General features: G+C 48.3%; 2 protein-coding genes and 1 long non-coding RNA gene across 4 annotated transcripts in view; all 3 read left to right on the top strand.

Annotated features, from left to right (window-relative positions):
- Nucleotides 1-16,353, top strand: part of DNMT1 (DNA methyltransferase 1) — a 56,272-nt gene extending 39,919 nt beyond the window's left edge. Inside the window, exons 20-34 of the mRNA XM_083482432.1 lie at nt 673-806; nt 1,038-1,211; nt 1,713-1,934; nt 4,125-4,317; nt 4,786-4,876; nt 6,622-6,756; nt 6,949-7,231; nt 8,886-9,027; nt 9,510-9,676; nt 10,382-10,559; nt 10,992-11,187; nt 12,817-12,980; nt 13,949-14,065; nt 15,019-15,109; nt 15,851-16,353. Of these exons, the coding sequence (XP_083338558.1) occupies nt 673-806; nt 1,038-1,211; nt 1,713-1,934; nt 4,125-4,317; nt 4,786-4,876; nt 6,622-6,756; nt 6,949-7,231; nt 8,886-9,027; nt 9,510-9,676; nt 10,382-10,559; nt 10,992-11,187; nt 12,817-12,980; nt 13,949-14,065; nt 15,019-15,109; nt 15,851-15,888 (2,325 nt within the window). The 3' untranslated portion in view covers nt 15,889-16,353. The remainder of the gene's footprint in view (nt 1-672; nt 807-1,037; nt 1,212-1,712; nt 1,935-4,124; nt 4,318-4,785; nt 4,877-6,621; nt 6,757-6,948; nt 7,232-8,885; nt 9,028-9,509; nt 9,677-10,381; nt 10,560-10,991; nt 11,188-12,816; nt 12,981-13,948; nt 14,066-15,018; nt 15,110-15,850) is intronic.
- LOC310696756 lies at nt 14,072-14,845 on the top strand. The gene is made up of 2 exons (XR_014520713.1): nt 14,072-14,466; nt 14,515-14,845. It is a non-coding gene; the product is annotated as an uncharacterized lncRNA (long non-coding RNA).
- Nucleotides 16,354-18,233: 1,880 nt separating the features above from the next.
- EIF3G (eukaryotic translation initiation factor 3 subunit G) lies at nt 18,234-25,718 on the top strand (the record flags this gene model as incomplete). 2 transcript variants are annotated; one of them, XM_083482618.1, is made up of 11 exons in its annotated part: nt 18,234-18,394; nt 19,396-19,442; nt 20,975-21,091; nt 21,191-21,279; nt 21,726-21,785; nt 22,830-22,934; nt 23,354-23,543; nt 23,674-23,781; nt 23,981-24,117; nt 24,357-24,463; nt 25,614-25,718. In XM_083482618.1, the coding sequence occupies exons 1-11, from the start codon at nt 18,375-18,377 to the stop codon at nt 25,627-25,629; spliced, it is 996 nt and encodes a 331-aa protein (XP_083338744.1). In that variant the 5' UTR covers nt 18,234-18,374. The 2 variants fall into 2 exon arrangements, with proteins under 2 accessions (XP_083338744.1, XP_083338745.1); XM_083482619.1 differs by lacking the exon at nt 25,614-25,718 and having other exon boundaries at nt 18,256-18,394; nt 24,357-24,467.
- Between the last annotated feature and the right edge of the window lie 485 nt (nt 25,719-26,203).

The following is a 26,203-nucleotide window of genomic DNA, read 5'->3' as shown; positions in this document are numbered from 1 at the left end:
GATTCTTCCCTGCGGAAACATCAGTTTCCTGCAAGTGCCAAATGAACATCCTGTGGCATTTGTAAAAGTGCCAGTTCTGCAGATAAAGTAGTAGAGTGGGCATATATAGGGTAAGGTTGTAAAGAGGTTCCCACCCTAGTCAGATTAGGCTGCTGGCTGCAGGAGGGCTGCCTGGGGGCCCCATGTCAGGGGTCTGGGCCAGGCAAAGCACCAGCTTTTTCTAAGACACTGGAAGGATTAAGTCACCTGATAATTCCAGTAGGAGCTGTGACTTTATGTGCAGTCTCCTTGCAAGGTGGTCTTGAAGCATAGGTTGTCCCACCCCCAAACATTTTTCTTTCCGCTTCTGCCAGCATCTGTTGTGGCATTTCTTATTTTATTTTTACTTCCAGCTTCATAGGGACACCTTGGGCATGACTCTCATCTCTCCCCCACCATAACTATTGCAGCACATTTTCTTTTTGTATCTGGTCCATGTGTTGCCATTCAGAACATCCTGCAGCCAAGAATTCCTCAGACAAACTGAACTTGGGCTTCTGTGGCTTCTGCGTGTGTTTGGGTGCATGTGCACATGCTCAAATCATAATGGCCACTCTTGTTCTGCTTAGATAATCTGCTTGCTTTCATCTCTCTCCTCCCCACCCCTCAACTTCCAAAATCTTCTTCCCATAGGGAGGGCTTGATACAGAAATCAAAATGGTGGAAGATGATGGCAGAACATATTTCTACCAAATGTGGTATGATCAAGAGTATGCCAGGTTTGAGACTCCGCCAAAGACTCTGCCTCCTGAAGACAACAAATACAAGTTAGTGCACCAGACTAGAAGGCTTTGGCAGGGGAGGTGTAGCTGGAAAATATTGAAAGTGGGGTAGAAGGCATGGATGTGTAGCCGGTGCGATAGAACTTTATGGCATTGGTTTGGATGCTCCAAACTGTTTCCGTTGTCCCATTAATCTAGCGCTAGAAGGTGAGGGTTCGTTGGTGTCCACCCCACGCCACTCAGTCTAATCCAAGTATCCATCTGCTTTTCTCCCAGGTTCTGCATGAGCTGCGCAAGTTTGGACGAGGTGAGGCAGAAGGAAATCCCCAAAGTCTTGGAGCCCCAGGAGGAGTTGGAAGGGAAGATGTTCTACAGCATGGCAGTGAAAAATGGAGTGCAGTATCGGGTGGGAGATGGAGTCTTCCTCCTTCCAGATGCCTTCCTGTTCAGGTTGGTCTTTGAACTGGCTTCTGGGTGGAGCAAGAGAAGGGATTGTTTGTATAGGGCTGGCTCCTTTGTTGATAATGCAGGAATCAAAAATCCAAATTGATTCATACCAGCCCAACGCATTTAAAAATGTTTATTTTTCAGAATATCACATCTTAAAACGTCATTTAAACATCAACAGTAGAAGAAAAGGGTCACTAAAAGGGAAGGAAACTCGTGGGATACAGTTGTGGGAGTTAAAGAATTAAGAAAGAAATGCAATTACATTGCAGATCTTCAGGGCAGCCTTCTAAATATTATTGATCGGTCAAGAGTCCTCAGCACAGCCTTGCAAACCAATCAACGATAATTATTGTGCAGGCCACAAAATTTTGTGCCCATTTGTCTGCCCACACTTATACCAGTTTGAAGTCACTCTCCTCCTATTTGCAGAAACTTTGACTTTGTGTCGCTCATTGATTGCCCTGGTTTTTATTTCATTCCCATTTTCTCCCCTCTCCCCAGCCTGAGGCTTGCCAGCCCTATCAAGCGGCAGAAGAAGGAGGCTGTAGACGAGGAACTGCATCCTGAGCATTACCGCAAGTATTCTGAATACATCAAAGGCAGCAACCAGGATGCACCTGAGCCGTATCGCATCGGCCGAATCAAGGCAATCTACTGCAATATTCGCAGCAACGGCAGGCCCAACGAAGCAGAAATCAAGCTGCGTGTATACAAGCTTTACAGGTAAACAGCAACCAGGATGGCTTTACCAGCAAGATGGAAAAATAAACTTCGTTTGTGAATTGGGGATACAGAAGGCATCTTCCATATGCATATCCCTAAATGGGAAACTTTGTGTCTTCCTGGGTGCAAAGACCTTGCATTCAGGATTGCCCATGAGGTAACCCCGCAAAGCAAAACAAAGATATATGATCCTGGTAACTTGCTGTTCAGGAGAAGGAGCAATGTTTGGATTCAGGACCAAATGGCCACAACCAAATGCATCTTTGTATTTTAACGTGTTATTTTAAAAAATGCTAAGATCAGCTGCTGAATGAGGATTGCAGCAGGCAGGGAGGAGCAGCTTAGCTCTTTCCCCCTTATTGTGGTCTTGATGAAAATTCCTGCTCATTGAAGCTGCTGTTGGGGGGGGGGGCGGAATCCTCTGTTTGCGTCAATAACGTGGACACACTTTGTGTCTCTTCTACTTAGGCTCCCTCCTCCTCCTCCACTGTATAGCAGGTCAGAGGGGTTAGGATGTATGTGCCCCACATAGTGGAGTGTAGAGTAGTCTTTATTGAGGACTAGCAAACAGTGGGCAGCTTACAGTTATAAAGAGGGGTCCTTCCTTCCTTCCTTCCTTCCTTCCTTCTACAGCCCACCTTTCCTCCAAGGAGCTCAAGGGGGCATACATGGTTATCGTCACAAAACCCTGTGAGGTAGATGAAGCTGAGAGTGAGTGACTGGTTCAGGGTCACCCAGTGAGCTTCATGGTAGAGTGAAGATTTGAACCCAGGTCTTCTAACACACGAGACATGAGACGTAGGGAGCAGACCTCATAAAGGAAGTTTTGAGAGAACAAATGGTTGGAAGAAGGCTTGAGGATTTTTTACAGGGCGATTGGTTATGGTGATGGTGTTGATAGATGACAGGAGGCAGGTGCCCTGTGGGAAGTCCCTGCATCCTGGTAACAAAATGGTGACTAAGGAAGATGTACATGGGCAGCATGGGACTGAGGGAGAAATCCTCAACTTAGAAAAATGACTGGCTGGCACACCAGAGGAGAAAACACCGAAATGTATTTCTGCAAAGTGTTTGAACTGAAGGTGGAAGGGTGGAAGAGACCAGTGCTAGCCAATTTAAGTAAAACCTTTATTTTTGAACTCTTAAGTGCAGCTGTTTTGTAGTTCATGAAAATCTTTAATAAAAATTATTTTTTTAAAAACAGCAGCAGCAAGTAAAATACATAGTTCTAAAGTGCCTTCTAAGATAAAGTAGCTGAGCCAACATTGAGAAACATCTGAAATGGCAAAGGTTAGGCCTACACTAGGCTAGGATGTGAACAGGTACATTTTGTTCATGTAAAAAGCAGCATGTGGGTGGAGTGTCTGCTACCCCATTCTCAAAAGTAAATATCTCATATGGCCGCTTACAGATATTACTATAAAGTCAATACAGTAAAATCCGAAACTGCCTAAGATCAAATCTGCATATGCAAAAATGAGTCATTGCAGGCCTTCCAGAATAAACATGTTTTCAAAGCACAGTTAGAAGTGCAACAACCTTTCTCTCAGCCTGACTCATTCCTAGTATTGGAGCTGGGCTTGTGGGCCTGTTTAGCTTCTTGAAACCATTGATCAAGAAAAATACTCTTCTGCCTCCCCTGCTTTATTCATGCAGAAGACAGATACATGATTGGTCAGATGTGGCTGCTCCATCATTTCTAGCTTGGCTCCTTACTGAGCACATTAAAATGAAAAACACCAATATTCAATATTTGAGAGCTTAATAGTACAAGTGTTTGTAACCCAATATCCAGTGTGTTCAGTGTTTCTATTTATTTTATGGGGCGGACAACAAATAATGGAAGAAAAGGCAGTGCAGGGAATGCCCAACTCCCTTCAGTCTCAGCCCCATCGGCATGGCCAGTGGCCAGGTAGGATTGTGGAAGTTGTAGTCCTAAGAGCATCTGAAGGGCCACGGGTTCCATGCACTTGGGACAGAGGAGTGAAGTGACCAGATCACCACCCAGACAAAATGTGGATGGCAGAACTGAAGGCAGGTAAGACTGCCTTCAAATACCAGGGCAATGGGAAAAAACCTCTGAAAGCGACATGGCTGAGGAAGCATCATTTATTTCATGTTGCATGTTTTGTTGTTTGGGCCTGCTCTCTTCCCAGAAGAAAATGCTTCTCTGTGCTGCTGTTTTTCCAGGCCAGAGAACACCCATAAGTCCGTGAAAGCCAGCTACCATGCAGACATCAATTTACTATACTGGAGCGATGAAGAGGCTACCGTCGAGTTCAGAGATGTGCAGGGCCGCTGCACGGTGGTGTATGGGGAAGATTTGACAGAAAACATCCAGGACTATTCTGCCAGTGGCTCTGATCGCTTCTACTTCCTAGAGGTGACCTTTCCCATGGCAGAGTTTGACTTGTGCAGGCATTGATGCATTCTCTACATGCCAGCTGGTAGCCAAAGGCTGCTAAAGCCCTTAGTGGCTCACGGCATTTTGGGGTCAGAGATGCAAAATCCATCCCCACCCCAAACATGCACTAATGAACATGAAGACCAATTCACTGGCACGTTTCCCCCGTGTAAGCCCCATGGGCAGGAGAAGCACTTAGTAGGAGGCGCCCCTTGGGTCAGGCGGGGCTGCTGCCTGGCATCCAGAATCCACTACCTGAGGCAGCTGTTTTATGGTGGGCTGGAGCCTTGGGGCTAAAGTATTGATTTTCCACTCTGTCCATGTGTCCCAGCTATGTACTTGGGAGCCCAAGGAACTTTCAGAAAAGTTTTGTGCTTGGTCTGGGCTAGCTTGAAGGCCAAAATGTTTAGTGTTAAGTTAATTTTTATTTATGTTTTTGTTTTCTAGGCATATAATGCAAAAACGAAAAGCTTTGAAGACCCACCATATCATGCCCGTAGCTCTGGAAATAAAGGGAAAGGGAAAGGGAAAGGGAAAGGTGGGTGCTTAATCAGTACATAACTGCCTCCGTCAGGCTGGTGTTTGAGCCCAGCCCACTCTCAGGGCGGGATTCGACTAATTAGTCCTGCCAGTGGCAGGCTGTGCAAAGACCTCCCCCTTCCCCTTTTGGGGGGTCAGGATAACCTCAAAAACAGCCTGCAGGGGAGGAGAGCAGGGGATTGTTCCACGTGGAAGGCTGAAGAGTGCTGAATTCTTCCCTCAGACCTTTGGAAGTAGAAAGGAAGGCTGTGTAAATGCTGCCCTGCAGGGAGGCAGGCTGGGGATAAGGGGAGAGAATCAAAATTCCGAATTAATCCAGTAATTCTGCAGACAGAAAAATGATTTTAGTAACTCATATCAGACACTACAACGTTGGGTGGAGTTCAACCAAGTCCTACTCTGAGTAGACTCATTTAAATTAATGAACCTAACTTAGTTATGTTTGTTAATTTTGTTAGGTGTACTTGGAGTAGGACTAGCATTGAATTTCATCCATTTCTCATAACTGATGGCTTGCATGATTGTGCTAATCCATGTGGAGGCACAAAGAGCTTTGCAGGGCATGGAACCAACCCCCCCCCCTTGACTGCTGAGGGGAGCTGCTCTGTCCTCAAGCATCTGGGACGACTCTAGCGCTATATATTTCAGTCCTAGTTTTGCAGACACCAGTGGTAGTAACTCTGGAGAGTTATTTCCAGTCCCAGTGGCTGAAGGCAGTTTACTGTGTTCTTTTAATGTATTGTTAAATGAACACACAGGACACCCCGTTCCTTACTCATTTTGCATAACTGCACGAAAGCCTAATCTATAGCGGGGTTTTCTGAAGGATGGGGGAGCCACTCACAGTAGGCTCCCGCTCTCCCTCCCACCAGTTGCCAAATATTCCAGCAGCTTGTCTAAGAAATAGCACTACTGTCTCCGAGGGATAATAACACCCTAAAAGGGAAATGTAGTTGGAGGCCCATATCTGATCATGTGGGAAAGCCCCATGTCCACCCAGCGAATGGGCAATAGAGGCTTTCATTGTGGGCTACCCAGAGGCATCTGGTTGGCCACTGAGAAGACGATGCTGAACTAGATGGGCTGCTCAAATGTGTGTAAGTTATCCAGGGAAGCTGGATACGCATGCAAATGTAATGGGAGGAATGAGGAGGCAGAGTTTCTGGGTTGTAGAATGGGCTGTTGCACTTCAGAATGCAGGGAGGGATCTTCTTTTTGATGCTCCCCTGCATGAAAAGCTTCCTGCAAGTAGCAAATTAATAGATCAGAGAGTGGGCTTGAACCTTTCTTCCCTGCAGCATTCACTGCAGCAGGGGTCATTTTTAAAAGATAGCATCCCTCCCCTGGTAGCTTAAAGTAGGGCGCCCATTCCCTTTTGTTCTGCTGCCCAAACTCTGCCTCTTCATTCCTCCTCTCAGTACATTTGCATGCATGAATAAAATAAAGGAAAACCACGAGAGGCTCCCCCCCCCCCGCCTTTTGCATGGTGGGGAGGGAGGTGAAGGTACAGTGTCCTAGCTCCCTATGGAAAGCCAGCAGCTGGCCTTCAAAAGCCTCTTATACTTCTTGAAAATCTCCCTTGCATTGCAGTGTATCACTTTCTGAAACTGCTCTTAAGGGGGCCTTAAAAGTCCAAGTCCTGTCCTGCACCCTGTGGGATCAGAGTGCCAGCTGTGTAGCTGTCTTGCTATGACCCAATTTTGAACACCCTCTCACCCCAGTTTTGTTCTGATTTTGACACAGGTAAAAGCAAAGGGAAATCTTCAGGAGCAACAGAGCAGAGTGAAATTGAAACTGCTGAGATTAAGCCATCAAAGTTGCGCAGCCTGGATGTCTTCTCTGGCTGTGGAGGCTTGTCAGAAGGGTTCCACCAAGCAGGCAAGGCCATTTAAAAAAGCCATTGGAAGGCTAGGAAGTGCAGGATTAGCAGCCAAGATGATGGAGCCAGTGGTAGATTCAGTTTTGTTTGCCGGGAGGGGGGTGGATTTTGTACCCTGCCACCCGGCTTTGGAAGTGAGGCGTGCAGTGTAAAGCTCTTTTTCCTCTTTTGGTTTCTTTTCCCAATGGCAGAAGTCTCAGAGACTCTGTGGGCCATCGAGATGTGGGAACCAGCAGCACAGGCCTTCCGCCTGAACAATCCTGGCACCACAGTGTTCACGGAGGACTGCAATGTCCTGCTCAAGCTGGTCATGTCTGGGGAGAAGACCAACTCCTTGGGTCAGAAGCTGCCACAAAAGGGAGACGTGGAGATGCTGTGCGGTGGACCACCTTGCCAAGGCTTCAGTGGGATGAACCGCTTCAATTCGCGCACCTATTCAAAGTTCAAGAACTCTCTGGTGGTCTCCTTCCTCAGGTTGACAGTGGCTTAATCAGCAATATAAGTTCTAGGGGGAAACCATTACTCAGCAGTAGAGCACATGCTTCAAATGCAGAAGATTGTAGGTTCAGTCCCCAATGCCTCCAGGTAGACTGGGAATGTCCCCCCACCCAATCTGAAACCCTAGGGAGCCATTGCCAGTCAGGGTAAAGGTAAAGGGACCCCTGACCATTAGGTCCAGTCGTGGCCGACTCGGGGGTTGCGGCGCTCATCTTGCTTTATTGGCCAAGGGAGCCAGCGTACAGCTTCCGGGTCATGTGGCCAGCATGACTAAGCCGCTTCTGGCGAACCAGAGCAGCGCATGGAAACACCGTTTACCTTCCTGCTGGAGTGGTACCTATTTATCTACTTGCACTTTGACGTGCTTTCGAACTGCTAGGTTGGCAGTAGCAGGGACTGAACAACGGGAGCTCACCCCGTCATGGGGATTCGAACCGCCGACCTTCTGATCGGCAAGTCCTAGGCTCTGTGGTTTAACCCACAGTGCCACCCGCATCCCGCCAGTCAGTGTAGACCATTCTAAAAAGCTGAATCAGGGTTGTGTATGTGTTGTAGTTCCACAGGAGGATAGAACATGGACCGTGACAGTGACTACAGAGTTCAGCTTTCCTGGAAAATCTCTGTGTATTCTTTTTTTTTAAGCTGGAGGTGAAGGTGAGGAGGCACATTTCTAGGCCTTGCAAGTGTAAATGAAACCAAAGCAGGTAGTGTGGGTGGAGACCCTGTGCCCCCTCCCATGGTGTTGGACTCCCACTCCCAACAACCCCAGTCAGCATGGCCTGTGGTCAGGGATGATGGGAGGTGTAGTCCAGCAACACCTGGAGGGGAGGGCCACAGGTTCCTTGCTCCTGTTACCAGCATTTCCAGTGACTGGATGGCTTCAGTGCCCTACATAGCTCCTTCCCCCTTCACATAACTATAAAAACCTGAATTATTGTTTCCATTAAAATGAAGAGAAATTATGCAGTTTGTTCAAATTTGCACAATTACAGCCTGAACTTTGAAATGCACCCACTGTACACCTTGTGTAAGGGGAAGCTTTCCTCAAGAACAAATGAAAGGTGGCTTGGGAATTTGAGATCACAGGTAGATTTGTGGGAGGCCGAGAGAAGCTGCGCAATACTTTCATTTTAGGATCCCTCATCTGTGCTCTGATCAAGGGAGAAGCAGAGTACACTCCCGTTAAGCCAATGTGACATAGTGGTGAGACTCTGCTTTGAACTGGGAAGGTCCCAGTTTGAATTTCATTTCTGCTATGGATTTGCTAAGGCAAGCCACTCTCATCCAATGGCCCTCCAATACAGGAATCTTATCAAACCGCCTTAGGTAAGGTATGTGTGTAAGGTATGCTTGAAGCGCTTTGAACGCCCCGGAGCACCATAAAATGTTTTTATTGTTACTCCTTACTGCAGTGTGTTCACTTTATGAATAAGTATGCATGGAATGGGTGAATGTTCTGTCCCTAAGTGGCCGGAACCCTTGTAAGACCTGAGGCTGTACTGGGAGAGTGGGTGAGGTGGTTGGGCTGGGACTTGCCCCCATATCCTAGTGTTGCTGAGGAAACCTGTCTGCTGTTGGAGAGGGGAAAAGAGCCCACAACTGAACCCCTATGACCCTTCTTGTTCTCCAGCTACTGTGACTACTACAGGCCGAGGTTCTTCCTGCTTGAGAATGTGAGGAACTTTGTCTCCTTCAAGCGCTCAATGGTGTTAAAGCTCACCCTGCGCTGCCTTGTCCGGATGGGATACCAGTGCACTTTTGGGGTTCTGCAGGTATGTTAGTTGGGCAGCCTCTCTGTCAGAGCAGGGGACGTGTCACAGTGAGTGTGTCCTCTGCAGGTTCTCAGAAGGAGAAAGATTCCTCTTAGATCCGGAGTCAAACCAGAATGCCATGAAAAGTGAGAGCTGTTAGGTGGTTTTGCTGAGCTCCCTCCCTCCCCCCAACCCCCAGTATGCCAATTCTTGGGTTGCATCAATAGTTTTGAAGAGAGTTTAGAGCACAGGTGGGAAACCTGTGTGGCCCTCTAGAATCTGGAGGGTTACCACCAGATACGGAACTCCAAGCTGGGGTAGATGCTTTTTTAGATTGGAATTGTTTTCAGGTGGTGAACTGGTGCTAGCTGTAGATTGTGGCAAACTTGATTGAATAATGCAAGGCAAGGCAATAAATTCAAAACGACAAGTTTTTAGGCAAGTTTGCAGCTTTTCTTCTTCCTCAGCATTAACGTGTGTGTTTTAATCTTCCTCCCTTCCAGGCTGGTCAGTATGGTGTGGCCCAAACACGCAGGAGAGCCATTGTGCTGGCTGCAGCCCCAGGAGAGAAGCTTCCCATGTTCCCTGAACCTCTGCATGTCTTTGCTCCCCGAGCCTGCCAGCTCAGTGTGGTGGTGGACGATAAGAAGTTTGTTAGCAATATCACAAGGTAACGGCCGTCTTTCAAACTTAACTGTTGGCAGTTTCATGGTGTGTGCATGTATCTTTAAAGACAAAAAAACAACAACCAGAACCCGGCTAGAGTTCAGCTTTCAAGGATCCCCTGACAAAGGCTCTTCTCTGCCATCCATTGTTGGACTTAAGGCTATGCTCCTAAACTTTCTTCAGCATCAGCATGTCTAGAATCACACTGAACACTGATTATTTTTAGTACCTTATCCAAACTGCAGTTTCATTGCAAGATCACCACTGTTTGCAGATAAGCCTCTTTTTTACATATGTCAGGTTTCTCATTCACATTTTGGATGCATGTTTGAGCTGATTCTCACATGACAAGGGACAGATTTATCCGGGCCCCCTCCACTTGTGCTTTGAGCCCTGTTCACTGAGCGCAGAATGCCTTCCACCAGGGTCCAACATACGTAAAGAGGGCAGGAAAAGCTCCCAAGAGCCCTGCAGCAAAAAGTTTTCGCCCCCTTCCCTTCTTCTGGCCAGCAGCCATAATCTTGAAGCTGTTTTCTGAAACTTATTTTTTAACGTTGGGAATAACTACTCTTCTCAAGTAAGGCTTTTTATTTGTCAGTGGAAGCAAGTTTTAGCCAAAGCCTGCTAATGAACCATGCCCCCCCCCCCGAGTAGGGGAAGGCCCAGGCAGGAGTTGATCTGTAAAGCACCTTCTTCTGCTGTTCTCTAGGACCTATTCAGGCCCATTCCGAACCATCACAGTCCGGGACACCATGTCTGACCTTCCTGAAATCAGGAATGGGGCATCAGCACTTGAAATCTCCTACAATGGGGAGCCACAATCTTGGTTCCAGAGGCAAATTCGAGGCTCTCAGTATCAGCCCATCCTCAGGGATCATATATGCAAGGTGAAGCACTTTTTCTTACTATGGTTATCTGGTGATGGGGTGGAATGCACTGTATTGAGGTCCAGGGTTTCCTAGGAAGAAGGCTCTCTTGATAGCTGCATTCTGATTTCTGAAGCAAAGTCCTTAGGCTTCCACACAATTGGCAGCCTTCTCTTCCAGCGCTGCCTGGAGACGCCATTGGGGATTGGACCTGGGACCCTCTGCCACTGAGCTGCAGCCCTTCCCCTTGTGCTGCTGGAGAAAAGGACCCAAGCAGCTGTGCTGTGCGGCCCGCTCCTCACCATTGTGCCCTTTGTGCCACTCAGGAGTCTCCTACCAGGGAAAGAGTAGTCCCTTTTATACGGAGGTGTAAGCGGTGGCCCTAATGGATTCTGACTGGGAAGCTGGTGCTGCTGCAGCGCAGGGGATGAACTCTTGACTTTGTCTTCCTAGGATATGAGTGCACTGGTGGCTGCTCGGATGAGACACATTCCTCTGGCCCCAGGCTCAGACTGGCGTGATCTGCCCAACATTGAAGTGCGTCTCTCCGATGGCACCACCACCCGCAAGCTGCGCTACACACACCATGAGAAGAAAAATGGGCGCAGCAGCACAGGAGCCCTCCGGGGGGTCTGCTCTTGTGCTGAAGGTACGGGATGCCAAGGGAGGATCTTGCCACAAGTCACCAGAGGATGGTCCTTTTAGTCTTCAGTCCTTTCGATGGTCTTCTCATCCCTAATGGATTCAGTGCTTCAGGCTCTTTGCTGGGTCTGTTCCCTGAAATGTTAATAACCAGGGCTGAGAACTAATTGAAAATGGTTAACTTATAAATGATTAAAACCTTAGAATAGCTGTATAGTACAATTGCATCTTACGCACCATTTGGTTGAAAGCCAGCCAATTGAAATTGCACAAGGCAGAGAGCTTCAAAGCTCTTTATGTACTGGCTTTTCCTGATGGAGAAAGAGCTTTGAAGCTCTCCGCCTTGCTTATCAGGCAAGTCCCGCTTAGCACATGGGCTCTAGGATTCTCTACTGGGAACTCAGACGGCCCCGCAAGTTCTTGTAAGACCATGCCAGAATGTGTGCTGAGCTTCAAAGCTCTCCACCTTGCTTGTGTGGTAAGGAACGTGGTCAACGAACAGGCTCTGAAAGGTAAGGGTACTTGTGTGGGGGCAGATCGAGTATACATGACCATACTGTAATTGAAACTGGAATATAGGTGTATTTATGAGATTGTGAAGGAAGTGTGAGTTGTTACAAGTTAATAAGCAAACTCTGCCACTCTATTTTGGTACAGGCCACCGATAGATAGATAGATTTTATGTCTAAATTGGATCTTCACATTGTGCCTAACTGGAATTTAGTGGCAGGAACAGTGAAATAGTGGCGAGGGGGGGCGGGGGGGGCGTAACAACCCCTTGCTCTCCCCTCCCCAAAGCTACAGATCTTTCCTGACCTAGGTTTGTGGGCCTGCATTTCTAAGCTACCAGGGAATATTCTTTGTAGTCCATGAGTAAGCCCCAGGCCCACAAGGCAAATGGCATTTTACCAGGGCAGCTGTGGGAAACCTCTGAACCATGGACCTAATTGGAACCAATGCTGCACCCAAATTAGTCCACAGAATCATTCCATACAAGCAGCCCCCGCCTGCTCTACAAATGGATCTGTGTGATCTGTGTGGAGCAGGTGCAGTTGGCAGGTGGGGTCTGTTCTCTGTCCATGTCGATTAGCTTATTGACCCTGACAGGGACCCCCATTGGAACTGAGTTTTTCATTGGGGTCTCCCTAGTGCAGCCAAGAGGGGTCGCCTTCTCCGTTTAGAGAAAGTGGTTAGGATCCTAACCACTTCTGTAAATGGACTGGCTTTCTCCTGCAAAAGGTTTGCATTCAAACCACTTCCTTCGAAGCTTAAAAGAGGCTTGCTGGGGCCAACAGATGGCTGGGCAGTGGGTGCACAAATCCCTTTGAAGGTGCAATCCCAGCTGTGCTTTCAAGTGAGGTCATTGTAAGTGCTTATCAGTTGATTGGCAATTGCAGTGAATTCCTTTGACAGGATTTTGTGGCAATTTTAAATACCCTTTTAAAGGAATGGTAATGAAACGGTATTTCGAATTAGAAAACAGAGACGGTGGCTTTTCTAGGATGTTACAGTCCATGGCCCCTTGCAGTTTTATTCTGAGGCTTGTGGTGTAATTCAGATTCTTGTGTTAAAGGGTTGTTCCCCTTTGTCCACACATTCAGTGGAAGGTTGGTCTGAACCCTGTCATCCTTCCTAGGCAAGCCATGTGACCCTGCGGACCGGCAGTTCAACACCCTGATCCCCTGGTGTCTGCCCCACACGGGGAACCGGCACAACCACTGGGCTGGCTTGTATGGAAGATTAGAGTGGGATGGGTTCTTCAGTACAACAGTCACCAACCCTGAGCCCATGGGCAAACAGGTAAGAGAGAACTGCTGGATAATGCATTCAGTGGCCTATTTTGTGAGTTTAGCTGCATTGCCTGGTGTGCTTTCTCTGTGGTGGCACCTCTGGCCTCGCAGAACTCACTGCTCAGGAAGCCCAACTGCCCAACGTCAGGGACCCTGAGGAAGCATGGAAAACCTTTTCCATTTAGAAGGCCTCTTTTCTTCAGTTAGGCCTTTCTTCGGTTACTCTGAATTCTAAAAGTTTCCCTGAAGATTTTATGCAGTATGGGCTGCTCTGGATTTCTTCTCTTTTTATATTTTTATGTAAAGAAAGCTGTTAAACAAGCCATGTGGGGGACCAGGAGGGGCCCCAGGGCCCTGTCAGAGGGACAGTTCCCCCCACTCCGTCCCCTGTATGTTTCCCAAATTGACTCTGTTTCATTTGTTTTACCTCATGTTTTTATCATGTGAACTGCTTTGAGATCTTTTGATGAAGGGCAGTAAGTAAATATAATAAATAAATGAAACAGGACCAGTTTGGGAAACATGCACAAATAAACAGTCAAAACAGAAACAACAAAACAATAACCCCCCTTCCACAAACACATTTAAAAGATCATTGGATGTCAGTCAGCCCAAGGCCTGAGGAATGTTTCTGCCTGGCATCTAAAGTTATATAATGAAGGCACCAGATGAACCTCCCTGGGGAGAACAGTCCACAAACAGGGGGCCACTGCAAAAAAAGGTCCATTCTCGTGTTGCCACCCTCTGGAGCTCCTGTGGAGGAATGCAGAGTCTGGGTCAGTTTATATGGGGAGAGGCAGTCCTTGGTATATTGGCTCAGGTGTGGGGTGGAAGAACCCCAGAACTGCAGAGGGAGGGGGGTTGTACAATCTGGCGAGCTGGTAGTGCAGCGCTGAATTCTACCCCTTATGCCCCGAGAAAGGACACAGCCCAAATATCAGCTGGAAATGGCTCATGGTCTTCCACCCTTTTTTGCAGGGGCGTGTGCTTCATCCTGAGCAGCACCGGGTCGTGAGTGTGCGTGAGTGCGCACGGTCCCAGGGGTTTCCAGATACCTACCGTCTGTTTGGAAATGTGCTCGACAAGCACAGACAGGTAGGTTGCCACAGATGTTTTGAGTGGGGAGGGAGACCTTTAGATGTCAACTTTTATGGGACAGCTTCTTACGCTTTTAGAGCATGGGTAGGACACCTGTGGCCCTCTAAATGTTCCCACCATCCCTGACCATTGGCCATGCTGTCTGGGTGCTACTGCAAGTTGGAGTCAAACAACACCTGGAGAGCCACAAGTTCCTCATCCCTGCTTTTAAAAGAAGTGGAGATGCCCAGAAAGATGCCAAAGCATCCCTGTTGCTTTGTTACTTTTTGTTTGTTTGTTATTTAGCTGTCTGAAAGTTAGTGCTAGAGCACAGACCTATCATTATTTCAAAATTAAAATAAAGGGGCTGACAAGCATATAGCTGTCTTGCTTTGCACATTTCTTTAGTAGAGGGAAGAGTGAGCGTGTTTGCATGTGTGTATACAAATACGCACACACAAGGAAAGAGATCAAAGCCATGTAAGCTGGAACAAGTTTAAAAACCTTCTGATGAAACCTTTAAAGCTTCCTGATGCTTCAAATTTCTGAGTTTGTGTAAACTGAGAAGAACTCAAGATGCCAGAAGCAGCTGCCCAGCAGGATGCAACCAAGAGATTTCTCCATCAGGGAAGAGTGAGCGTGTTTGCATGCGTGTATAGAAATACGCATACACAAGGAAAGAGATTAAATACCCTTGCTGAAATACTTATTGTAAAAGATAGCATTAGATGATGGCTTAATATTCTAATGTGTTTTATACTCTGAAACTTTTGATTGCCAAATCAACAGATGGCTTGCTCACAGTGAGCAAAAAGAGGAAGGGAGAAAGTTTTGGTACCTTTGAGTTCCATTTGCACACACCCCACCACCACCTGCTTTGGTGGCCCTACCAATACTTAGCAGTAAGTGAGGTGGCTTGCAGACATGCGATGACTGTTTATTCTGCCCCTGCCCTGGCGGTGTTTTTGCAGGTGGGTAACGCAGTGCCTCCACCTCTGGCCAAAGCCATCGGACTAGAGATCAAATTGTGTGTGTTGGCCAAAATGAAAGAGGATGCTACAGGTAAGCTATGGAGTTTCGGTGATGTATTTTAAAGAGGACTTCTGAGCAACCTCTTCCCACAGCTCTGGCAGACTCCATGTCCCATCTGCGGCATGAAGCAGGGACATGCCTCCACACCTGTTTGGGCTACGATTGCAGCCTCTTTAGCAGCACAGCACTTCTGCATTATCTTCCCTGACTTGGGTCAGTTGCTACCACTGTATCTCTTGCCTGTCCTGGGAGTAACTATTGAGACAGCTAAGGGAGGGAGGGAGGGAGGGAGGCATTTCCCCCCACTCCAGAAAGAACTAATGGGGTTGCTTTTACAGTTCTACCTCGGGTTAAGTATTTAATTCGTTCCGGAGGTCCATTCTTAACCTGAAACTGTTCTTAACCTGAAGCACCACTTTAGCTAATGGGGCCTCCTGCTGCTGCTGCCGCGCCGCCGGAGCCCGATTTCTGTTCTTATCCTGAAGCAAAGTATTTAACCTGAAGCACTATTTCTGGGTTAGCGGAGTGTGTAACCTGAAGCGAATGTAACCTGAGGTACCACTGTATTTGCACAGGGCCCATGCGCTTCCTGGACACCCTCACATGCACACCTGGAGACTGGAGGACATTTAGCTCTCTAGATGTTGTTGGACTACAACACCCATCATCCCTGACCACTAACAATAAATGCTGCCTGATGGGAAGCCACAAGTTTCCCATCCCTGGAATAACATATCTAATTTATCTCTGGTATATTTTGTTCTTCTGCAGGTAACATCAAGCAGGAAAAGATGGACATTTCAGATTAATTTGTCAGTAGCCCGTCACCTGCTGCTCTTCTGTTCCAGCACCTGAACACCCAAACATGCACTGATTGTTTTTAATTTTCTTCGTTTCATTTTCTGGTTTATTTGCTTTCTTCTGGACATGCTGAAAATTGTTGGAAGTTTTTGTTTGTTTGGGGAATTATTTTGTGTTCTGTCTTTCTCTTTTCAAGCCTGTATTTGTGAGCAGTGTTTGTCTACTTGGCTGACATTCTGAAGCTGTTTTGATGTTCCAAATAACCATTCTCAAGTGATCGACTGTGCAGTGCCTGCCACTTCATGCGTGTGTGTGTGTGTGTGTGTGTGTGTGTTGGGGGGAAGGGTTGCGGGTGTTTTTATTATGCATTGTATTGAAAATTAATCAACCACTTTGTACAAGTGGAAATTAATACTTTATGTAGTTTTTATATGTTGTAATATTTCTTCAAATAAAATCTCTGCTATAAATTATTCAAAGAGGGTATTTCTGACTTTCTTCAGATGAATTTGCCCATTGTGTCTGGTGTGCTAGTGTTGCCTCTGAAATCTAAGCACAAGAATGCAGACTCATTTCTACACACCAAGAAAATTATGGCTAGTAGGTAAGCAGGCCTGAATGTCTGCTTTAAGGGCAGAAATGTCTGCCTGCCTGGACTCTGTGCTGGAACATGAAAATTGGCAGGGCTTTATTTAGTTCAGCTGGGATCATGTGCCAGGGATTCTCTTGCGGAAGAGAACGTGATCAGCAAGAGGGCTACGTCCGACCCCCGACCTTTTATATATACAGGCCGTAGAGTATGTTTTTAGTGTAATTATTTTTTTAAAAAAATCTTCCTGCAAGTAGATGGCTAGCACGGTGAGGCAATAGTGGAGAAAGGGGGGCGGTCTGAGTGAGAGGGGGGCATCCTCTTCACCTGCTCCTCCTTCCCCCCCTTTCCCTCCCTCTGAGAGCTGTGCCTGTGCTGCCCCTCCTGAACCCACCCAGGCTCAGGCAGCGCCTCCCTGTACTCCTCTGGGAGGCGGAAGCAGAGGGGGGCCAGAGCATGCTGAAGCACGTACACCCACTATTTTCCTGAGCAATGTGCTGTGTTTCTGAAGTATCCCAAGGCTCTGTTGATGCTGTGAACAGATTAACAGTGACACTTTCCTCCCTCTCTCTCTTCACCCCTCCCACCTTTCCACATCTCCCTGCTTAAGTCTTTCCTGCCTCTCTTTAAGTCCTTTCTCACCCTGGAAAGAAACCTTTGGGGAGCAATTTTCCCTTTCGGCTCCTTTCTCATAGAATTCCAGTATTGTAGAGTGGGAAGGGACCCCGATGAGGATCATGTAGGCCAACCCACGGCTGTGCAAGAATATGCACTTGTCCCATCCTTTCTGCATTTGCTCTCAGCACTCGTTTGCCCTTGCCTTTTGTAATGTAAATTTACACAACACACACAAATATGGTTTACCTGAGTAGACTCACTGAAATGAAATAAAAATCCAAGCATTGATTTCAAAGGGTCTGCACTAAGTAGGATTTAGTTGGATGTAATCAAAGTATTTTACCCCCAAAGAGCTGCACTGGCCAGTTTATCTGAGTACATTATTCGGGGGGGGGCGCTCATTTATTTATAATTGCTTAATCATATGGAGCTACATTGCATTATGCTGTAAGGACCTTTCATAAAATCTTGCAATTGTGGAGTTGGAAGGGTCATCGCCCACCCCCTGCATCCAAGACAGGAGACCACCCAACCTCCGCTTAGAAACCTCCAAGGACGGAGAGTCCGCAACCTTCCCAGGGCCATCCTTCCCCTGTTGAACAGCTCTTGCTGTCAGAAAGTTCTTTCTCATGTTTAGCCAGAATCTCCTTGCAACTTAAGGCCACTGGCTCAGCTCCTTGTTTCACCATGCGAGATCCTTTTAGATCTTCCCAGGTGGCTCTCCTGTCTCCCCTCCGCCTCCTCTGACTCCTGCAGCCGTCATCTTGGTCTCCCTCCTCGGCAGGCGCTCCGGCTTCTCAACATCCTCCTTAAACTGCCAAGCCCAGAACTGGACTCCGGATTCCTGGCGGGCTCTGCCCAAGGCCGAAGAGACTCGGCTGCTCCTGATGCAGCCACGAATAGCAGTTGCCTTTTTTGCGGGCCTTTAACGCGCCCTGCTGCTCAGCCCGTCTCCCCCATCTTCTCTGGCGAAGCTGCTTCTCGTTTCAGGCTGAACGGGGCGCTTAGAAGAAGGGGAAGGAACCTCCCTTGCAATCCAGGGAATCCAAAATGGCCGCCCCCTCGCCGGCCCCGCCTCCTCCTCCGCCCGGGCCGAGGAGGCCGAGCGCGCACCCTGAGGCGCAGGCGCAGGGGCCTCCCCGCCCGTCAGCCCCCGCGCCGGAGAGACTCCGCTTCCCAGGGTGCTGCGCGCGCGGAGGCCTCTGCTCGGCTCCGCGACGCGCCTGAGAGTCGCCCGAGGCCCGCGCTTCCCTTGCTTCCCTTGCCGCTGGCGCGCTGCTGGCCGCCATGCCGACGGGGGACTACGAGTGAGAGCGGGGCCGGGCGCGGGGGGGGGGAGGGGAGGGCGGCCGCCCGGAGGCCTCCCCGGAGGAGCCCCGCCAGGGCTGCGCGGCCTCGTGGAGACGCGGGCTCCGAGAATCCTCGAGTGGCAGAGGTGGAGGGACCCCTCGGGGTCATCTAGTCCAGCCCCCGGGCGGGAGCGGGCCTGCGCCGCCTTTCCGCTTGCGAGCTGCGGGTACCCGGGAGACCTGCCCCCCGCCCCCCGTTCAGACACAGGCAGGGCCTCTGGGAGTTTGGGCAGGCGCCGAGGAGCTCTGGGCGGCTTTCTCAGCAAGGCGTGGGCGCATTGGGTGCCTGGGCAAGAGAAGGCCTTGTAAGGGCGATTGAGCTATTGGAATGAGAGGCAAATACTTTGGCCAGGAGAAGGTGGTTCTTGGCTGGCTTTGGGGCGCCGTGAAGCATTCAAGGCTATTTTGAGGGGCGTTGGAAGGCGAACAGCAGGCAGGAGGGTAGAAGAGAGAAGGTGAAGCCTTAGCTTGGGAGACCTTGTTCTGTGGGACTCCTGTGTTTCTCTTGGGGGCAGAACTCCTGGGCCTTGGTCAGAAAGCGTGAGAGAATGTTTAGCAGGTTGTGGCTGACTAGTAGTCGGATGCTTTTCCTTGGAGGTTGGGCAGAAGAGGAAATAAAAGAGCAGCTGTTGGCCAAATGGGTTAATGGCAGAGTACCTGGAATAGAGTTTCAGGGTGGAGTTAGTATTATGGATGCCATTTGGAATGTGGTTGGAAGACATTCCTATCTTTTATATGAAGAAGCCACTGTGCATTTTGGTAGAATTAAAGTGACTCGCAATGAGAGTAAGAGGTATATTGGTGAGGGTCAGGGACTAGTCTTACTACAAGTAAGTAGTAAGAAAGTACTGGGTGTGGGAAGAGCAATTGCCAAGGTTAGAGGATTAAGCAAGAACTCTATACATTTACATTAACTAAACAGATGGTATCTGAACTTGGTATCTCTAACTCTGTTTCAGCTCCAAGCCCAGTTGGGCAGACCAAGTGGAAGAGGAAGGGGATGATGGTGAGAAATTTCATGTGTTATGAAATGTTAAAGGAAGAGCAGCCCCTTTCACCCAGGAGAAGTCAGAGCTGACTTCCACCCCATCTAGAATGGGTTTTATTTTCCTTGTACCTTGAAATCTGTACCCACATCTTGAACACACCAAGAAAATTAGATTGCAGCTAGCCTCTGCTTTTTCCTTGTCTATCCCACCTGGATGCCTTCAGACAAGTTTATGGTGCTATACAAGTCAGGCAGCTGCCTGCCTCCCAGTGTGGCCCCATTCCTCTTGCCTCACCACACTTCCTTCTGCACCCCGAGAAGTCACAGTGCTCTTCCAAAGAAATGGAAGCCTGGCCCCAACAATCCATTTTGAAGGGGCAAGGAGGGAGGATAAGTTAAACATGTTACCGTATTTTTCGCCCTATAGGACGCACTTTTTCCTCTCCAAAAATGAAGGGGAAATGTGTGTGTGTCCTATGGGGCGAATGCAGGCTTTCGCTGAAGCCTGGAGAGCGAGAGGCGTTGGTGCGCACCAACCCCTCTCGCTCTCTACGCTTCAGGAAGCTATCCGCAAGCCTTGCGCGCCCAGCGGGAGTTCCCGCAGGCTCGCAAGGCTTGCGGGCTGCAGCCGGAAGCACAGGGCGCCCTCCAGAGGACGCCCCGTGCTTCGGCAGGTGCCTGCAAGCCTAGCGCGCCCGGCGGGAGGTCCCACCGGGCGCGTGAGGCTTGGGGCGGCAGCCAGCAGCCCGAAGCACGGGGCGGGCTGCAGAGCACCCCCCCATGCTTCGGGCTGCTGTCCGCAAGCCTTGCGCGCCCGGCGGAAGGTCCCGCCGGGCGCGTGAGGCTTGGGGCAGCAGCCCGAAGCACGGGGCGCCCTCCGGAGGACGCCCCGTGCTTCGGGCAGGTGTCCGCAAGCTTTGCGCGCCCGGCGGGAGGTCCCGCCGGGCGCGCAAGGCTTGAGGCGGCAGCCTGTTTTGTGGGCTGGGGTCGGGGGAAGCTCGGGCTTCCCCAGCCCCGCGGGCGGGGGGGGGGGAATATATTTTTTTTATTCATCCCCCCCCCAAACGAGGTGCGTCCTATGGGCCAGTGTGCCTTATAGGGCGAAAAATACGGTAATTCTGAGTAATAGTTTCTGAGCCACACTGAGGGCAGATCATTCCATCAGGTAAGCAGATATGCTTGCTCAGATGGAGCAAACTGCTAATGTTGAATTCCTTCCAAGAGGTCTTAACTTTCTCATAATAATAATAATATTCATTGTGAACCCAGAACCCTCCACTCCAAACAATGAGATCTTCCTCTAAATTTTCTTATCTCTGTGCTGTCAACATTCCAAAGGTACCTGAAGCTCATGGGGCCATGTTCAGGAGTACTTAGGTATTTATAAGCATCCTTACCTCTGGAATCCCATGTATGTATTTTATTTTGGGCAGCCCTGTTTTCATTCCCAATGGCTATACAAATTTGACTATACTACTTTACTATTAGAGAGAATGATAATATCCTTCATGTAAAGACTTTAATTGAGTTATTGTGCTTTCCCAACACAGATAAATGCATCACCAGTGACCTGCTCAAGGACATCCCCCTGAGTGGAGTGCTGGGTGGAGGTGGAGGTGGAGCTGTAAATGTAACTGTAAGCATTGAGCCTGAGCTTGTGAAAGGAGGTAAAAGTTCACTTTGCATTTCAAAAAGGGACTGCAGTATTGGGTGACTTGGAGACACAGAAAGATTACTATAGTTCCCACCCCCACTTCTTTTTACAGAACCTCTCCCATCACCCAAGGAGCTTGTGAATGGAAACATCAAAACAGTGACTGAATACAGGGAAGAGGAGGATGGCCGCAAGGTGAAGGTGAGTGAGGGCTTGGGATCAAGCCATATCTCTCTTCTCCGCCCCCCCCCCAGCTCTCATTCTCAGGGTCACCTCCATATTATCCTCTTGGTGTCTTGTGTTCTTAGGGATTTGGCCCCACCCTCCTTTCCAGTTGCCTTTCGTTGACAGTGAAAGTTCATCTCCCAGCACGCCACTTCCTAGGTCATGTGGTTCATTTCTGTTTTTAGTCTGAAAGTGATGACCCTGCTAGATGTTTTCCTCCAATCCACCATGTTGCTCGAGTTCTGCAGGCTTGAGTGAATAGGTTTTTGGGTGGAGGTTGGTTGTGACTTAAGCACAGTAACTGTGTGGTCAGGAAGAAGCAAGCAAATTCTACCTGCAGGTGTGATCCTCAGACCTTTCCCATTTCCTCTTTGTTGATTCTTGCCCTGAGCGTAATATGACATGTTGCTATCCTTTGCCAGATTATCCGCACCTTTCGAATTGAGACCCGGAAGGCCTCAAAGGCTGTGGCTAGGCGAAAGGTGAGTCACCTAAGAGAGTGAAGCTTATCCCCTTGCACCTTCCTCCTTGACCACTAGGCATACTAGGCATATGTATACAGACATTTTATGCCGGGGTAGGCAACCTAAGGCCCATGGGCCGGATGCGGCCCAATTACCTTCTCAATCCAGCCCGCGGACGGTCCGGGAATCGATTTGTTTTTACATGAGTAGAATGTGACCTTTTATTTAAAATGCATCTCTGGGTTATTTGTGGGGCATAGGAATTCGTTCATCTCTCCTCTCCCCCCCCCCCCATAGTCCAGCCCACGGCTGAAAAAGGTTGCTGACCCCTGTTTTATGCCATCATCAGATCTGAAGTAATGGTACTGGAGCAAGAGATGTCTAAAAGCCAAAACAATATATATTTTTAGCTCAAACCAGTATTCCAATGAAAAACAAATAGGTCCATAAATGAACCTGTGAAGTCTGGGATTTGTTCTTGATTGGCTTAAAATTGGACCAGAGGCCCACCGTCAGCCAGGGCCTGTTGAAGGGAGGTCCCACCATTAGTTGCACACACAGTTATGCAAGTTTTGGTGCTCATCAGACTTTTCTGTGAACTCAGCCTCCTGATCTGTTACATTTTAGTCTTGCTCTCTTTCTGAGTGAAGACGTTGTTTTTGCATGTATTCTTCACATTTTGCTAGATGATGGGAGTTACATTCCAACAACATCTGGAGGGCACCATGTTGGGAGAAGCTGGCTAAGGGTGGGGGGATACCCAAGGTTTTTTTTTCATTGTAGTATCTCATATTTTGAGATGCTGGATCTTAAATGGTGTTTTGATACTCTTTACATCTTGTTGACAGAATGTTTTGCTGCTGCTGTTTTGCTTTGGAGCAGCTGGTGTGCAATTTGCTCAGAATTTGGAATCTGCCAGCTGGGGATTCTTTTAGAAATCACCCTGCTGGTCTCTCCAGCCTATTCCTACTATGTCTGTCTTGCATCATCTTTCTCCCCCACTTCTTGGGGATTGCAAATGAGATCAAAGACTTCATCCAGCTCTTTTGTTCTGCTCTCTAGAACTGGAAAAAATTTGGAAACTCTGAGTTTGATGCCCCTGGCCCAAATGTGGCCACTACCACTGTGAGCGATGATGTGTTCATGACTTTCATCACCAGTAAGGAGGTGAGTGGCAGCATGAGGAAAGCAGGGGGTGAAAATAAAGAGCAGAGGTTTCAAGATGGGTTGTGGTGCTTGTGTTTCTGGGGGGAAATGGCACGGGAAGCTGCTTTGTTCTGAGTCAGCCCCCTGGGCCATTTAGCACAGGATTGTCCACCTTGAGTGGCAGCTGCTCTCCAGGGTTTCAGGGAGCAATCCTTCCCATCCCTACCTTGAGAAAGTGAAACATGGGACCTCCTGCTTCCAAAGCAGGTGTCTGCCACTGAGCTGTTGCCGTTGCCTGTTAACATTCTGACATTCCTAAGACTTCTGGCACAGCCAAGACACTGCTGATAAGAGACACTTGGTTGGAACTTAATCGTTTTGTGGGTGGGAAGACAAGCAGACTTTCAGTTGCTCACACACTCAGATGTGTCCTTTGCCAGGACTTGAATTGCCAAGAGGAGGAGGACCCCATGAACAAGCTGAAAGGGCAGAAGATTGTGTCGTGCCGTATCTGCAAGGGGGATCATTGGACCACTCGCTGCCCATATAAGGACACCCTGGGACCTATGCAGAAGGAGCTGGCAGAGCAGCTGGGGCTCTCCACAGGCGAGAAGGACAAGCTGCCAGGAGGTGAGGGGTGCAAAAAGGCAGAGGATATGGGGTGAGCCCTTCCTGCAGAGACAGATAGGCTGGCTTATGCCAGGGATGAGAAGGAGAGTTGTGCTCCGAGTTTCCCTAACACTGCATTTTGTTTCTGCAGAACCAGAACCTGTTCAAGCCCAGCAAAGCAAGACTGGGAAGTATGTCCCACCCAGCCTGAGAGATGGAGCCACGCGCAGAGGGGAGTCCATGCAGCCTAACCGTAGAGGTAGATTGCCTTTGAGGGGAGGTAGGGACTGAATCTGACGTGTCCTGACAGCAGTAGCTGTTGGCATCTAGCAGTCTAGTCCTGTGTATATTCTGTGCCATACAAGCCTAGGCCTGCTTTAAAGATAGTTGAGCTGGCAGGTATTTAAGAGTCCTTCAGTTTCTGCTACCCTGATCCAACAGTTCTCCTTGTATCTTAGCCGATGATAATGCCACCATCCGAGTCACCAATCTGTCCGAGGACACCCGAGAGACTGACCTGCAGGAACTGTTCCGTCCTTTTGGGTCCATATCCCGCATCTACTTAGCCAAGGACAAAACCACTGGCCAATCCAAGGTGAGAAAGAGGGATTGAACTTGGTAGGTTCAAAGTGGGGAAAGAGGTGGCAACAGGTGAGTGCTGGAAGACATTGTGCTTTTATATTGTGCTTTTATGTTGTAACTGCCCTGAGACCTGCAGGTAAAGGGCGGTATACAAATGATTAATAATAAATTAATTATAAATAATAATATAGATACAAGCAAAAATTACCTTCCTTATCTCTTATTTTCATCTTTCCTGTTGCTTACCTTCAGGGCTTTGCCTTCATCAGCTTCCATCGCCGAGAAGATGCTGCTAGGGCCATTGCAGGGGTATCTGGCTTTGGCTATGATCACCTGATCCTAAATGTGGAATGGGCCAAGTAAGTAGGACTCTATATAAATGTAAAGGGACCCCTGACCATTAGGTCCAGTCCTGAACGACTCTGGGGTTGCGGCGCTCATCTCGCTTTATTGGCCAAGGGAGCTGACGTACAGCTTCTGGGTCATGTGGCCAGCAGGACTAAGTCGCTTCTGGCGAACCAGAGCAGCAAACGGAAACGCCGTTTACCTTCCTGCCGGAGTGGTACCTATTTATCTACTTGCACTTTGACGTGCTTTCGAACTGCTAGGTGGGCAGGAGCTAGGACCGAACAACGGGAGCTCACCCCATTGTGGGGATTCGAACCGCCGACCTGATCGGCAAGTCCTAGGCTCTGTGGTTTAACCCACAGCTACACCCGTGTCCCTTATGTAGGGTATAGGGTAGGCTATTTAATTCCTTTCAGCAGTGTGCCTGTCAAACAGCCTCAAATTCTGCTGTTACTGCAAATTTATGTTTCTTACATAAATCTTCAGCCTGCTTCTCACTGAGACAGTAGACCTGTTTCTATATATTAGTCTTTCAGCTGTACCATTTTAAATGGAATTCTCCCTCATGATAAGATGCCTATTTACACAAAATCTATCTTCTAGTATGGAGGAACATTCATTTGTGAGAACTCCTGCCTGCTGTCTGAAGTGGTGCAGTGCTATGCGGATTCACTATTTTAGTTTTTTAGAAATAGCCCTCAGTTTTGGCCATAAAATTCAGCCTTAGTGGAATTTTGAATCAGACAATTTTGTTGGAAGCAAAGTCAGGAGCACTTGGGACCAGTGATTGGGGGAACAAAGCACCTCAGTGCATTCTCCCCTACCCCCTCAAAAAAAAGGAGGAGGAGGAAGAGGCAGGACTTGGCAGCCTAGCAAATTTCCCACCTTGCCATCTTTTGGAGCCAGCCACATTTAGCATGTTGGAATGAAGAGCAACCGGCACTTAGGGGGAAAGACAGTAGTCACCATTAAATCCTGTTTCCGAGTCCATAGCTGAAGTTGCCCTTAAATTTTCAAGCTTTTCTCACAACATGAGGCCTAGCAACAGCTTTGTTCTTAAATATGAGCAACAGATTCTCCAGGTGATGCATTGGATGCAAAATCTTCAGTCGTCCACTTGTTAAAATATTAATGTCTCTTTTTTTCCCTTCCCACCCCCAGACCTTCCACCAACTGAGGCTTCCTGTCCGGCATTTGTCTTTGGAAATTGCCCAGTTTTGCTCCTCACTGGAAATAATAGTCACTAATAAAGGTTCCTTTCAGTCACTCTCTTGTGGTGTGTCTCAGTCCCTCATCAAAATAGCCCTATTGTTGCTGGAGTCACCCAATTTCATTTTAACAGCTGAGTTTCTTTTTACTGAGTGATTTGTTAAATACACAGGCTTTCTGATGCAAGAGTGTTTAATTTTTATTATGTTAATAACCCCGTTTTAGATGAAGACCCAGGCCTCTAAAGTAAATGTTGAACTGTTTCACTGGGTTTGATCCAGAGTGGGATTAGGTGTAGCGAAAGGAAGGTGTCTTTGTGTGGCTTGCTCAGCTGATGCCATTTACTGACTTACTGCCACATTCTGGACTCTCTGCAGCCTCCTCCAGTAATGACCAAACTAAGAGGAGTAAGTAACAGACTCTTACAGTTCTCTTTAGAAAAGGCTCTCAATCTTACAATATCCCTTTAATTCCAGTATGCAATGTAAGATCCACTTTACATTTTTTGCATGTTTTTAATCTTTTCTGCCAAGATGCCAGCT

This window comes from Podarcis liolepis (genome assembly GCF_965112155.1).
Source record: "Podarcis liolepis genome assembly, chromosome: 17".
Taxonomy (NCBI): domain Eukaryota; kingdom Metazoa; phylum Chordata; class Lepidosauria; order Squamata; family Lacertidae; genus Podarcis; species Podarcis liolepis.
The sequence above is the reverse complement of the archived record's forward strand: the minus strand, read 5'-3'. Positions and strand labels throughout refer to the sequence as shown.